Source organism: Perca fluviatilis, chromosome 22 (genome assembly GCF_010015445.1).
Source record: "Perca fluviatilis chromosome 22, GENO_Pfluv_1.0, whole genome shotgun sequence".
Lineage (NCBI taxonomy): Eukaryota > Metazoa > Chordata > Actinopteri > Perciformes > Percidae > Perca > Perca fluviatilis.
The window spans coordinates 16,013,929-16,029,596 of NC_053133.1; the positions used below are offsets into that span (position 1 = coordinate 16,013,929).

At 41.9% G+C, this 15,668-nt stretch overlaps 1 protein-coding gene across 2 annotated transcripts; it reads right to left on the reverse strand.

Annotated features, from left to right (window-relative positions):
* Positions 1-684: 684 nt before the first annotated feature.
* On the reverse strand, positions 685-15,219 carry wasf3b (WASP family member 3b). 2 transcript variants are annotated; one of them, XM_039789758.1, is made up of 9 exons: positions 15,096-15,219; positions 8,641-8,797; positions 6,522-6,656; positions 5,991-6,144; positions 4,966-5,083; positions 4,595-4,776; positions 4,194-4,469; positions 3,248-3,561; positions 720-877 (listed from the first exon to the last, which is right to left on the reverse strand). In XM_039789758.1, exons 2-9 carry the CDS (start codon positions 8,771-8,773, stop codon positions 720-722), a joined length of 1,470 nt encoding a protein of 489 aa, XP_039645692.1. In that variant the 5' UTR covers positions 8,774-8,797; positions 15,096-15,219. The 2 variants fall into 2 exon arrangements, with proteins under 2 accessions (XP_039645693.1, XP_039645692.1); XM_039789759.1 differs by lacking the exon at positions 15,096-15,219 and having other exon boundaries at positions 685-877; positions 8,641-8,773.
* Positions 15,220-15,668: the final 449 nt, after the last annotated feature.

Genomic DNA, 15,668 nt, shown 5'->3' on the forward strand with positions numbered 1-15,668 from the left:
TGTTACAGAACTCACACTAGCATATACAGACCCCACCCCCCTCCCCCTCCCAGACAGCAGTGATTGACTGCAGATGGATCAATCAATTATCATGTTTATGATCAATAAGACTTATTTTTTTACATACCCTCTCATCCATCTTTACCACAGCATTTCAAATGCTCTCCCCATTCAATTCCTCAAAGTCCTGAACCCATCATCAATGACTCCATTACTTCTTCACTTCCAGTTATTGGCATAGTAAAAACTTGCCTCATGATCTACAGCATACGTAAGTGTTTTAGTAAAAACATAAAAAAAAAAAGACAAGGACATTGATTAGCTCAAGAGGAAAGTTTCTAATTCTTCTAACACTCTCAAGCTTTAACTATACATGACATAAGCACCTTCACAGGGTGTCTATAATAGTGTTATAACATGTAGAGAAACATCCACTGGGGTGTATTCACAATGCTTTGAAATATATTTGTCAAACTACATGTTAATGTTTCAGAAAGTGGTAAGTATACATCTTTACAGTGTTTAGGCATCTTGAATACACCCCCACATTTCCAGTTTTGGACCATTCAGCTTATATTAACCTACAGCATGGGATTGTGTGTAGGTGTGTGTGTTTTCAGCAACAAAGTGTGTGACAACCCGTGAATGTGGTAAAGTGGGCATTCTAACGTGTGTGTGTGTGTGTGTGTCTTCAGTGGTTATCCAATTGTGTGTGTATGTTAATCCGACCAATCGTTCTCCTCCAACTCGGAGTCGTCCTCAGAGTCGGAGTACTCCACAGCGATGCGTCGCGACAGGATGGTGGCCACGTCGTTCCCAACTGGCTCCCTCTTAGCCTGCTGCTCCTGCTGCTCCTGCACCTTCTTCAACTGGATGCCTGGCGGAAAATAAGGGATGTGTTGTTAACTGACATAGTGGCTTTTACAATACAGTGTGTACGTAGATCATTGGAGGATCAAAAGTTGCTTCATTTTAGTGTCATTTCCTTCATTACAGAATCATTTTCTTTATTAAATCACAAATTCTTCTGATTTGGGTCTTTGTTGGAACACTTTAAGACACATTAGCAAAATATAAAAGTGGATCTTTGAATGTTAGCTTGAGCCACTTAATTATAGTGCTCAAGATCTTGGCCATTCCCTGTCACATCGAGACAAGACCCAATAAATGTAGGGCCCAAACATTTGCTTACAACTACAGTATCTCACAAAAGTGAGTACACCCCTCTAGGGGTGACCCCGAATAGTCGAAGATTCGATGCATCGATATGCGGAGCCTGATTCGACCACCAATCTCACAGTCGAATCTTCGCGGTGTTATTATGAAACGAGGATCATACCATTTTGGCAATATTGGGGTGCTCAATGTCTAATTTCACACAGAACTACTGGTTTTGTACGGTTATATTAAGTTATATACAGCTTTTAATTATGATAATTCTGTAAAAAAAAGAAACGTGAAAAGAAAGAAGCGTTCAATAAATATTTTTTACGTGTGTGTAAATCCAACCACCACCCCTGTGACAGATTTAAGTTTCACTTTCCCTGATCCGTGACAAACGAGGAGCATCTTGGCTGCAGGGATTAATGTTACTTAACAATGTCTGGAAAAAGAAAATCTAAAGTGTGGATGCACTTTGAAATGGTAAAAGATGATCCAAAAAAAAGTAAAATGCAAGTTGTGCCAACAGCTCATGATCTACTACTCGTCAACAACAAACCTTTCCACTTAAAACGGGTAAGTTTATTACCAATAAAGACAGTTCACTCTTTCATATATAATGGCGCTTTTAATTTACGAATAGCAATATCACATGTCGGGAATATGTTTGTCTTTTTTCTAGATCCACCCACAGTATCAGACTGACAACGGCAGTTCATCTAGTAGTAGTACCGGAGCTGCGCCAAAACTAACTCAAAGAAAGCTAGATTTGAGACCGCCATTGTCCGAGAAAAGGAAAAGAGAAATCACTGACAAAATTGCAGAGTTTATTGCGCTCGACATGAGCTGACTAGTGTCGTGCCCCTCCCAACGCGTTCACACACACACACACACACACACACACACACACACACACACACACATAGATGATTCGACTATCAGTCGACTATAGAAAGATTCGACAATTCTGATTCGAATGTGTAAATCCTTAGTCGGGGACACCCCTACACCCCTCACATTTTAGTAAATATTTCATTATATCTTTTAATGGGACAACACTGAAGAAATTACACTTTGCTACAATGTAAAGTATTAAGTGTACAGCTTGCATAAATGTTTGTAATCACATCATCACATGCCCTTCACCATACCTAGAGACTGGCATGGTTTTATGTCAGTTAGCCTAATAGCTAGTTTGATTTGCATTGAGAGATGATTTTATGGAATCTACCCCATGCCAATCTCTAGGTATGGTGAAGGGCATGTGATGATGTGGGGCTATTTTAATTCCAAAGGCCAAGGGAACTTTATGAGGATGCATAGTATCCTGGATCCATGAAATAACTGGCCTTTAAAAATAAAAATCTGCCTGCCTCTATGGGAATTTAACATAGGGGTGTACTGACTTTTGTTGCCAGCGGTTTAGATATTAATGGCTGTGTGTTGAGTTATTTTGAGGGGACTGCACATTTACACTGTTATACAAGCTGTAAACTTAATACTTTACATTGTAGCAAAGTGTCATTTCTTCAGTGTTGTCCCATTAAAAGATATAATGAAATATTTATTAAAATGTGAGGGGTGTACTCACTTTTGTGAGATACTGTATTTCTTCTTTTGTTTCTTCTATTCTGTATTTACAATGGATATACAATTATACTTCATGAGATTTTTAAGCAGTAATAAGCAATAAATCTATGTAACAACCCATTGACTAATAATGATATTTTTTACTTTTTAATTTCGATACTGGCCTATAAAAAGTACTCACCCCCTTACAAGTTTGTTATTAATTTATAGCACTTTGTGAAGATCGGTTTTCAATTTCACATTCAATGGTCTTTTCCTGTTGATCAGTGTCAAAAATGCAACATGAATTCCCTTTTCGATTCAATGTTGTAAAACAATAAAACATGAAAAGGCGGTGAATACCTTTGATAGTTTGGTAGTACTATTGCATTTTTACTATAGGTTGTTTTAAACAAATCTTTTCTTGAAAGTTAGTACAAATGCATTAAGTTCTAAAGAAGATACGCATATACATTCATCTTTATGGACACACACACACACACACTACAGCTCTTACCCATACGTATAGCAGCCAGCAGATCACTGCGGGCATCATTGACCGCTGATGTCTCAGCAGGTGCCGAGGAGGACATCTTGCGGTTTGTGGAGTGGGAGGCACCGGCTGATAGGGGAGGAGGTGGAGGACCAGGGGGAGGTGGAGCTGCCTGGGCTCCACATATAGCTGGTGGAGGCGGAGAGAAGCCACCAGCGCCGGCCATTGGCCCAAAAGGCATTGGACCTCCGGGAGGTAAGGCAAAGGCAGTTTGGGCAGAAGGGATGAGAGGGGCGGGAGGGGGAGGAGGAGGACCAGTGTTGGCATAGCCATCCATACTGCAAGAGAGAGAGAATGAAAGAGAATTAGAGGGGTAATCATTTTATCGCACAAGTGTCTGTACTTGTTTTAACTGATTTTACTGATTTTGTTTGTTTCGTGGTCTCTCTCCTTTGCTGTAAAGCACTTTGAGCTACACTCTCTGTATAAAAGGTGCTATGTAAATTAAGTTTATAATAATAATAATAATTATTATTATTATTATATATAGCAGACTCTACTTTGGTTCGCTATCACAAGTACAGTCATCAGGGTTTGAGAGTGAAGCAAAAGGACACTCACCCACTAGGGGGCAGCATTAGCTCAAAGTTCATACACAAAATAAATTGTGGGCACATATATATAGACATAAAATCAATGAGAGCAAGAGCAGCAGTAAGGGCCATGTACAATATATCATTTGATTAAGGAAGAAGGATAAAGGACATTGTTCACCCTCCCCTGACCCCCCCAACTGGTTGATATGTAAATGTACTATTAAATAAAAAAATAAATAAAAAAACACTTCACACCTGTCACAAAGAAACATAGAATATAAATATGAATATGATATGAGTGAAAAAAGCATGGAATACAACATTGAGAGCCTGTTAGAAAAGTGTGTCCCATTGACTCTGGCTTGTATGTCTACCTGTAGTCCATTGGTGGGAGGGACATGGAGCCACCGTTCATAGCCTCAGTGGGTGGAGGAGGCAGGGGGGCTTGGTGGTGGTGAGAACGGCCGAGTGTCCCACCCTGATAGGCCATCATGGTCCTGCCTCTAATATCATGTTCACCTCCTCCACGAGGGCCGTGCCCTGCAGCCATCTGGGCAGCCAGGACGCTTGGCGGTGGGCCGGAGTAGGTGTGGGCGTGGCCAGCATGGTTCATGATGTTGGGGTAGTGGTGCTGATCAAGACCGTGACCCCTGATAGAGACAGCAGGAAGGTGGAAGAGAAAAAGACCAAATTAAAATATAGAACTTGTGAGTTTTTTTACTAGGCTGGAATTATGCAAATATACAATGCTTCGTAAAAGAATGAAGTGACCCACCTGTTTTCTGGTGACATCGAGCCCTCAGAGGAAGCCCCTCTGTCCCGGTGTATGGTGTGTCGATGGTCTGGCCTCAGCTCTTTATCCAGAGCCATCATGTTCCACTCCTGCCGACGGTTCCTAGCCTTCCGGACCTTCTTCACCTCCCTCTGTAACGTTCCATCCACACAACGCCTCTGCTCCTAAAAGAAGGAAAACATTTAGGCTATTTGGTTTTGTTAAAATTAAACTATTAATGGAAACTTCAAGGGCTATTTGTGGTCCTTCCTCGTGTGTTCTTCTATAGACAAGAATATAATTAGTTCCACTAAGAAGTTACATATTCTGTGTATATAAATCATGGTGATCTCTCCTCATGGAAATACATGTACCTTCTGCTTCCTCTTCTCTTTCCTCTTATCCTCTGTGTCCTGCAGCATTTTTTCCTTCCACAGGTCGAAGAAGTAGGAGGGATCAGTGTAGAACTTAAGTGCTTCCTTGTGGTCATCCCTACAAAAACAGACACATAGAAGGTTATACAGGTGCACAAATGTCTTTGTGTCGAAACATGTATGACGTAGAATCAATACATTGGCTTTGTTTAGACAGAATGACAAGATTTGGCTCAGTGTATCTCTGTGGGTAAAAAAACATGTGAAGCTATGAATATTGCAAAAGTGGAGGAGACTGATGGGAGAACATGGGTGAAATTATGAGTGGGGATCCAGCATAACTGGATAAGGCAGGATGTAGTGAAAAGGCAGAGAGACAGAAAGACTGGAGAAAGAGAGAGAAAAGTGTGCTATGTAGTCAGGGTCAGGAGTTGGATTCCCACTGGAGCCAGCCATGCTAAATATGTAATGCACCTAAAGTACTGGAAAGCACACTGGATAAAAGCAGCCACCAAGTAGCAGTAGGAAATAGCACCAAATCTGCTGTTTCACTGGGAATGTAGGTCAGAAACAAGGAGCCAAAACCAAATCAAGAACAAGGGATGACTTTAAGTATTACTGTCAAAGTTATAAAGTAGAACACATGGTTGGTTTGAACTTGAAATTTAAGCTATTTAATAGACCTGTTTGTTTAGTCTCATCATAAAACTGCATTGGGTACAAACACATGCCTTGTTTGTTTTATACTGTGAAAACTAAGAGAAAAAAAGTTTCAAATGTTGGTGGAAATACTATAACCCAAAATGATATGATAGTCAAGAAATGTTAGAATCGAGACTGCAGTCATCATTTTAGCATTGTGTTCATGTTTTGCACTTTAGGGGATAGGAAAGCAAAAGAAGCTCTTGATTGAAAAGCCACGTATAACATTCCACAGAACAGAGTTCAGAAAATATGGCTGTGAGTATGCTGCAAGAGCATAAGAGAGAGGGTTTGGTGAGTGTGTATGCATCAACATTACCAACCTGTAAGATGAGAGGATGTTGAGTGGCGGAGGCTTGTCACTCAGATTGTACATCTCTTTGACAGGAATGGGCACACTGCTCTGGGACACCACCTGCTGGTCCTGAGTGGTGGAGCTCTTGAAGGCTTTCCTCATGTTAATGTCTTGTAGTGAAACTGAGAACATAAAGAAGAGGCCAAATGAGTAGGTAGAAAAGGCAGAAAACATGAGACTAACAACACTTGGATAGTGAGTTATGACTTCCTGTGCTTTTCCCTCTAAGATGCGTAATTATGGCTCCAACTGCAGTTCTAGGCAAGACCCGACCCTTCGATAGCATTCACGCTCTAAGATTGGCGTCCATGAGGTCGCGTGAGGCAACGGAAACCGATTTGTTCAGGTCCGATCCTGTGACCAATCGGCTATCCTAACCTGAACTACTCAAGGCCAATGCCTAACCTTAACCAATCAGGCTGCTTCGTAGGGCTGGTCTTGCCTAGAACTGCAGTTGGATCCATAATTACGCCTCTCAGACCTCTAACCTCTGACCCACCTTCTTCTACAGTTGAGTCCAACTGTGTGACCTTGACGGCCAGCCGGTCGATGCGGTCCTGGAGAGAGTTGGCGCGCACGTAGAAGGTGTTGGCCTCTTTAAACAGCTCGCCAAATATATCCTCTGCATGTTTACCTGGAAAGGAACAGCAAAAAGATGGGAAATTTGAGCGAAAGAAGGAGACTTGTAATCATTATCTGGAGCCAAGCGAATCCCCACAGAGACTGAAGTGCAATCAATACAATGGTTGGTAATGTAACACAATGCCTGTGAGTCATTGCAGGAAATGGCATCTCATACAGCTCCATATAGCAGCATTCCTCATTAATAAATAAATCTGCACTGACTAAAGAAATCCTACTACATTTGTTTATTGAAGTTAGTCATCACTGCTGTGTTATTGCTAGAGACTCATCACCTCAGGGTTGCCAGTTTAAAGCCCTAAACCATGTGTACAAATGTAAGCAGGAATGAAAATAACCATCTCTCCTCTACATCAACAGCTGACGCTCATGTGCCATTAAGCAAGCCTCATACCCCCATTATTCTGTTAGTGTTTAGTGTCTAAAAATAAAATATTAAACCCTTGTTAACACTAAGAAAATTGGTAGCTTAACCACATCCATTTCTATTAACCCATGGCTACCCTCCAGATGTCCACACAAACAGACTCAAAGACCTGACAAGCACCAGGCTAGTTCCTGTACATGTGTCACAAGTCAAGTGCTGGTCCTAGTCCTGGCGCTGCTCAATGTTCTTAACCCTGTTTTTTGGGGAACAACCTTGAAAAGTAGGGATGACCCTGGGTTTAGCAAGTAAACCAAATTAAAAGTTAGAAGTGTGAAACAACGGTTAGCCCGGGGCTTAATGGAACTATAAACTCTGGGCACTTTTACACTCAGGAGTGTAAAAGGCTTTTTACTAAAAGATTGCTAAGCTGGGCAGAAATGGAAAGACAGGGAGGAAAAAAAAAAGCCCCACCTGAATGTCAACAGATGAAAACCCAGCCAGAGCAGTTTAATAACATTGTTTAATTATAAAACACTGTGTGTAAAAAGGTGGCATGGCAAACACACACAAACACACGCCAAGGGCTATTTCTGTCCCTCTTGCTGACAGGATGTACTGTAGGAAAAATATTTAGAGGAAGGAAGAATCACAGATCCGGCATGCTGAACCCCGTTAACTCTGACCCTCTCCTGAGGATTCTTATGGTCCACTTACACACATACATGTGCACACAGTATGTAGTCTGTAGACATTCCCCTCCAGGCCTGTGTGGGCATTTATATATAGCCCCCACAGCTGCTGTTTAAAGGCCCACTCCCAATGCAGGAACTTCACACAATAAGAGACAGACAGAGAATGGCTATGACTGGCCAAAATGTAGAGGGTCAACAGCAAAAAAAGACTGGCTTAAATGTATGCTGTTGAGGCTCAGAATGAACTCTCAACAAAGCTAGTATAAGAGAGAGAACATTGGTGCAACTGAGGATGAATGGGTGAAGGATAATTGTCAAGTGACAACACATAACACACTGTTGACAGGTTATGAAACAAGGACATGGGAATGGAAGATGGATGGGGAGATAGATGCCCCTGCTGCTGTGAAGGCATACAGTGAGCATAACAATCAATATAAAACAGTTCAGCACACAAACACAGTTAACACACACCCATCCAGTCATAGATACAACAGCACACAGAGTCTAGCTGCACACATGCACACAGCTGTCCAGATAACAGATCACTTTTGCAGAGCTATCTAAAAGGATTACATTTCAACCCTCCATGCTCCAGTGCGAGGCCACTCTAAGTCTGCTGCTAGCCCAGTGACCCCCAGGCCCTGTAATCATGACAATGCCTAAATCAATCACAGCTTCGGGATTACTGATGAAACCATTTGATCTAGACCTGGTACAAAGAGGCTACACACAGTGTAAACAGTCATCATACTGAAGTTAGGGGGGGGTCACAGCCTAAGGATGCTGTAGTTTTAATATGTTTTTAATGTTACACAAAAACTTCAATTTAAGGCTTTTAGCTGATGTTTTCTTCTTGCAAAGGCTACAGTGTGTGTGTGTATGTGTGTGTGTGTGTGTGTGTGTGTGTGTTTTACTCAGGCTGCTGAGCTGACGGATGATGGCAGAGAGCGTGTTGTTCATCACACACTCCAGCTCGCTGCCGATGCCCTCAGGGAGCTCCCCTCTGCAGAGGTGACGGGGCTCGATGTTCCTCTTTACCAGCGGCATGGCGAGGCCTCACACCGTCACAAACTGCAGGAAGACACGAGGTACAAGCACACACTGTTTAGACACAGCTACACTGGTTAGAGAATGAATGGAGAAACTATAGCATGCAGATGCTGGCCAACCGCATCTGGTCTGCTGTCTGCTGACTGAGCATACAGCCATCCCTCACTGGCTGTGGACACACGCACCACTGTACATATCAGCCATAGAGCTAGGAGAAACATATATCAGCAGATAACAGAGGTTGGGATAAGAGGCTAGATTTGTGTGTGATTTTGATCATCATAATGCAATGATGTAGTCGTATAAATTAAGGCTACACCTAATTTCTTTTACTATCAATTTCCAGATTATTTTCTCAATTAATTGATGAATCATTAGTGTTATAAAAATAGCAAAAATTAAAAAAATAGTAAAAATGCCAATCACAATTCCTAATTTGATATATTCAAATTGCTTGTTTATTCTGACCAAAGCTCAAAGATATTCAATTTTCCTTTTTAAAGCAGCAAATATTCACATTTGAAAAGCTCAACCAGCTCTAGTTCACACTGAAACAAATGACAGTAACCATGAAGTCAAATGCAATAAATATTTGTTTGAGGTCACATCATCTATCATCGCTATAAATTAATTACATTTTTGTGGGTGTAGTTTGCATTGCTGCTGTTGTTGTAGTAAGGGAGAGCATTTTATTGTGAGGTGTTTCTAGTTTTCTGTCCACCCTCTGTATACAGTACATTGTATGTAAAAACAAAAAAAACACGGGGTGAACCGGTGGCCAGAGAACTGTGATGACCAACAGTGTCCCAAAGCCAGAAGACTTGTGGCGACCAGCAGAGAGATTAAAGCATTAGGGATAGGAAGATACAGCATGCCAGCTAATCCCAGGCCGGCTTGTCAGTGGCCCAGCTGGAATCCTGACACAAACAGAGATTCATGGATATGGTCCGACAAACATTAAAAAGGCAGAAACACGATAGAGCGCTCCAAAGCTCCCCACGTTCTCCGTGTAAACTTACACATTTGCTCCCCATAGCAACTCTGAACTTGACTGTCTAAATTAAACCCCCGTTGGCTCTTTGACCAGACAATCTAAACTCTCTGTAGTTCAAAGGACTACAAACAATTACTCAAAGCAGAAGAAATCCCAGGGTGCATCAGAGCAGCCATCTTATCAGAGCTTCTTCCTGCTTCCTGTTTTTGCGGTCTCAGCCTGGCTCCTGTTTCCTGGTCCTCCCTGTGTCACATCTCTAGTTCCTGTCCAAACACTTGGCCAGAACAATACAGCTATGGCTCAATAAGCAACCGAGAGGACGGACAGGGAGGCAGATGGAAACATGCTCACACAATTTTTAGATTCACTGATCAAATGATTCACTCCTAACTACAGTTCCAGACTTTTTCCTGTGTAGCCACGCCAAAAAATAAAAATAAAAAATCACTTCAGTGAAAAGCAGGTTGGTAAGACGCAGGAGCTCTGGCAGTGACAGAAAGCTAATAATAGCAGACAGGTACTAGAAATACCACTCATGTTTGTTGGACCTCTACTGTAAGATTTATGATCACAAGAAATTAGATTTGATGGGAAGTAAGTTTTAAAATCCTGCTTAACCCATCACAACTGCAAAATATTAGTCTAGAAATCTAGACGCACCCTAGCGGCAGCAAATGTAATTTGCAGCCAGTGTCAGTCTAGCAACTCTCCATTGGCTGGCGAGCTGGAAAAACCAAATTCTGGTCAGGCCAATCACATCGTGTATAGAGTCGGTGGGCGGGCTTAACATAAGGACGGCAGAGTTGCGACAGTTCCGCGTGAATTCCATAGACAGTATATAAACTGGACCAACAGATCCCGGTGCTCAGGACGGAGACCAGTGAAGGCTATTAGAAGCACTTTTCCGGTGAGCGCTGAGCGTTACTGCGCAGCCTCCAACTGAGAGAGACGACGTAAATGTGACGAGCAACCTGTCTGAAAGTTCTAAGTCTTCTGGTAGCTGTGCCGAGAGAAATCTCAATCATTCCGATCCGAATGTTGCAGAGACGGAGAGTGTAGGTATATGTAAGGAGATAACATGGGCACAGGCTAATTATTGGTTACTAAAATGCTAGTTAACATTAGTAATTAAACCTAAACAGCTCATGTAAGTCGAAACTCCCTGTTAGCTTCTCCTGTACTGTACGGTAATTCCTCTACTATGTGACAGTAAGTTGCTTGGTTATGACACAATCGTTAGCCTATTTTTACAGAAACGCCTGCTACGGAGCTATAACGTGAGATACAAGGTAATGGAGCCTTTTATAGATTGTCGTGTTTCTTTAGAAATAAACTATGGACAAATAGAGTCTTTAAACGCTTCAGATGTAAAGTTATTCGCTGTCAAAGTGACATCAAAATTAATGGCAGTCAATGGAATGCTAACGGGAGGTGATCGCTTTGTAGCATCAAAATGGCGCCATAGGAGGTTCGAGTTCTGAAGCGAAGCTTGGTGAATTCCCTGCTACTTGAAAACAAAAGATGATGACTGCTGTCTTTCGAATCAGCTTTGGCCGTGACTCTGGAAGACTTGGAGTTAAGCACTGAAGTCATTCTTAAAAAAGAAAGATGAGTTCAGGGCTCTGCTGACCGGATATGGCAAAGGTTTAATCTATCAACTAGCGTTGCTCTGGTTGGCTATGAGTTCAGAGGGAATTTGAAAGACAACCGTTTATCCCGCCCCTCGGATTGAGCCCTGCCAATGGTGAGTTCCCAGACCCAACATCTTGATGTGGGTCTAGCTTGTCAGGCTAACAAAATATAGCCTGGGCCCTCTAAGTGGCTTAAAATGTTAATCTTTTATTCTTTGTGAATCCTTGTCTTACAAGAGACCAAATACAAAGGTGAGCTTACATCATCAATACAATAACTTACTAACAAAGCAAGAAGCAGTGCTGTGCTATCAGTGTCTCAGCAGGAAACTACTGTAATTACAGATCGTGTCATTTCAGCTGTCCAAGACAGAAAAAAGACACTTCTGTTCACTGAGGCCGGTTCCCACCAACAGAGTCCTCATCTGGCCCCGTTTTCTCAGCTAGCGACCCCCTGCAAACCCCAACAGCCTCACGCCAATAAAGGAAAACAAAGGGTTAAATTACACCATCATGTGCTGCCACAAAGGACACTAAATATGGTCTATATGGTCTGGTTTGAAGTTAAAAAAAAACAAAAACTCTTTGGATTTAGCAGTCTGCATGAACAGTGTACTTCTTAGCATAGGATAGGAGGGAGGTGATGCAAATGAGAAGATTGTATGTTTTTGCTTTTACTGTCTGGCTGGCAGAACAATCACATCAATGAGGCGAAATAATGAGGGACTGGGAGGGCGAGCAGGAGGAGGGAGAAGGGACAGGGCATGCCTGCTTGTGAGAAATGAAGAGAAAGTAGAGGCAAAGAAGGGTGCATGTGAGAGACACCAAGTTGGATAAGAGTGTGTGACACGATATAAACAGTGAGTGAACCTGTGTGTGAGACTGTGTGTGAGACAGAGAGAAAAGGCTGTGTGTAACACTAAGAGGTGGACAGAGTATGTGTGTGTGTGTATGTTATGTGTTTGTGTGTGTGTGAGGAGAAAAAGGATGTATCGGATGGGGGGAGGGGTATGAATAGGGACCTCGGGGAAGCCACTGAAAGGTTCCCGGGACAATAGAGCTCCGTTCACACGGCAACAGCACTAGCTCTCCCATGCATCCTCCCCCTCCTCCTCCTCCTCCTCCTCTTCGACCTTCTTTAAGGCCCCCCTGTACTCTTGCAATGAAAGCGTAGCAAGCGAGCGCTCCTCAACTCACTCAGGGAGCAAGACAGGAGCGAGAAAGGGAGAGTAAAGCCTGAATATAAGCCAAAGACACCAGAGAGGAATGTATTCACTTGTGCTTTTAAACATAGATTCTCACTCTTCCTTTTTGTCATGTTTTTGGATGCTTAATTTATTACAACGCAGCATGCACACACACTTAAGCATTCAGGCATACAAACTAGAGATGTTCCGATACCGATGCTGCTGAAAACGCTGGTATCGGTATCGGGAAGTACTGGAGTTTATGCACCGATCCGATACCACGTAATAAAGCCCTGAAGAAAATCTACGTTAAAGTAGTTTATTTATGTTCTTTTTCCGTTATAACTGACTGTCAAACTGGATAATAACAGAAAGTTCTGTGGCATTCATTGTTTGTGTTTGTTCATGTTTTACAAAGAGTTTAACCTGAGCCAGACAGACAACAAAGATAGAAATCATATCACATCCATACAGGGATAGTAGTATACAGTTGTTAAAACATAATTAAATATATGACACACTGGTATCGGATCAGTACTCGGTATCGGCCGATACGCAAGTTCAGGTATCGGAATCGGTATCAGGCCATCTCTAATACAAACATGTACAAACCCACACAAACACACCAGGTAGCCTCTAAAATGTCCCATTAGCAGTATGTTAACAGTCCCATCCGCTGCAAAAATGTCTTTGATCCTCAGAGGGGTGACATTCAGGCTGCGTTCATGGTAAAACCCACTTCCCCTGTGATTCGTGCAAGATGCCCACATCTCTACACCAATAAACAGAGAAAGAAGAGGCATTTACTACAGATGTGAGAAACTCCATTAAGGTCTGAAAGGGAGATCATTACCAATTTATGAGTACAGCTTCTTGTGTTGCAGGCTGTTTTGCTTGCTCTGATGTTATGAATAATGCAGCCTGGATTACGTCAGGTCACACTGCCCTAAATATGACGTAAAACAATTCTGCTGTGCGCCTGTCCTGGAACTTCTCCTTATCCCAATATTGCTCAGGGACATGGTGAAACATTCAGGCACTCTGGGTAAAAGTATGTGAATAGTGAATCCTCACTGAGTAGGCCAGGGAGCTTGGCCATAACTTTAACCTTCTGTTTTGCGGCCAAAAAGACAGAATATCTGTTAGGGCTGGGCGATAATTAAATATCTTTTATTTACCTTTAGCTAAATAATAAAGTGATGATATAATCTTATCATCATATCATTATACACATGTATGTCAACATTAATGAGTCAGAGCAAATTGTAATGAGAAACTAACGTGTTAATTTTATACATTTATTGGTTGTTTTAAACATCAATTTAAATTTTCAATGGGATTTTGCCATATTGTGATATATATTTATATTACCCAGTCATAATATCAGTTGAGTAAATCTGCAGAATTAAGCTTACTCAAAAACCCGACTTTTTAATGCAAATGACCCCAAGTTGTCATAATCCTATGGTGATACAATGGGCTAAACATCTTACTAATTTTGTAGTTCAATTAATTCATTGATATAAAAATTATTATTAATCCCTGATTAAGTAAGCAATACTACTAGTATGAGTATTTGCCATTCTATAGGCTATATTAGATCACTTCAATCTAATCAATACAATCAATGAATCTAAAAGGTTTTATTGATATTGAATAGTTGCAGCAGCTAGATATTGGTGATATTATATTTGCTATGAATATAAAGTAAGCTGTCATTATAATATCAGTATATATAACGAAGTTGCCATCATTTATATTCCATTAATCAACACTTAATTTGGATTTCAGGTCAGGTCAGATCTAAATGTTATCACATGACTGTCATGCTCAAGTTATAACAATGTACTATTTTGATGTTTCATGCCTTAAAATTCCCAGTTCATTCACGCACACACTCCCTTTCTCTCCTCCCACAGGCTGATAGACGCACGCACGCGCACACACACACACACACACACACACACACACACACACACACACACACACACGTGCCTGTGTGTGTGTGTGTGTGTGTGTGTGTGTGTGTGTGTGTGTGTGTTGTGTGTGAACTAATGGCAACCGCAATCAATCACTGTTCGGCACCGTCGCTTCCCGTTAGGCTACTGATGGACTGACCCACATCTGTTCATGCACCTCGGTTCCCGTGAATTCATGTTTTTATCTTAAATTCAACCAGGCGTTTTTCTGTGTAACGTTAGGTGCTTAACAAATTAATTAACACGCCGGATTACAACCAAAATCAATTATCTGGTCAAAAAAAGCTTTAAAGTTACCCAACTACAGGACAATATTGAATGTTTAAGGCAGGTTTCGTATACAGAGAGTCCGCCTATTATCCTTAACTGGGGGTCCGCAACAACTGACCACTTGGTTAGCTAGCTTATGTCCAGTGGTCGAGTTCTTAGTTTGGACAAATGCGACTACAGTCAACAGAAATAGCCACGTTTCACCATTTAGATAAAAGCAGTCATTAGTTGTTGTAAAAAGTACCATGAGACCCTCACCAGCACTTGAAATATTAGAAGAAATCAGTCCGTCCGCATGTCCCGTTAGATACTCCTATTAGCTCTTCCATCCTGTGTCCCCCCAGCCCGTCTGGCCACTCCGGGGAACAATCCTTTGAGGACGGGGACACGCCCATCGGCCATATGTGCCAATCAAATGGCCACGCAGGGGATTTAACCATAGGATTTAACTCATGATGGGCGTTCACGTCAACCAATGGTATCTCTTGAACGGAATGAGTGACAGGGATACTCCCTAGCTCGAAAGCAGTGTTGCAAATGAGGGAGGCGGGGCTACGGTTGGGCGTTGCTAAAGAGCTTATGACGTTTTTTTTTTGGCAATTGGGTCCCATTCCTTGTCAAAATGATTAAGGTTTTGAATTCATCTTGGGGCCTGTGGGGATTTTGTATACATGATGAAGACCTATTTGACTAATTGTAAGCTATAACGGTTTTAAGGGGTTAGAAACATGCTTCAGGCAGTGATGCTGAGAATGAGCAGGGATAGTAGGCTATTGTATAACAGACTGAAATAGCTGGGCCAGCATCCTGCAGGAAGAGGTTCAATAAGAG

What these genes read in the sequence shown, in the direction of transcription:
- wasf3b (XM_039789759.1), bottom strand. Translation starts at nt 8,773, where the DNA reads ATGCCGCTGGTAAAGAGGAACATCGAGCCCCGTCACCTCTGCAGAGGG. An exon ending in CCGTCAGCTCAGCAGCCTGA is followed by an intron (nt 6,657 to 8,640) that starts GTAAAACACACA and finishes GTTCCTTTCCAG; the next exon opens with GTAAACATGCAGAGGATATA. An exon ending in GGACTCAACTGTAGAAGAAG is followed by an intron (nt 6,145 to 6,521) that starts GTGGGTCAGAGG and finishes TTATGTTCTCAG; the next exon opens with TTTCACTACAAGACATTAAC.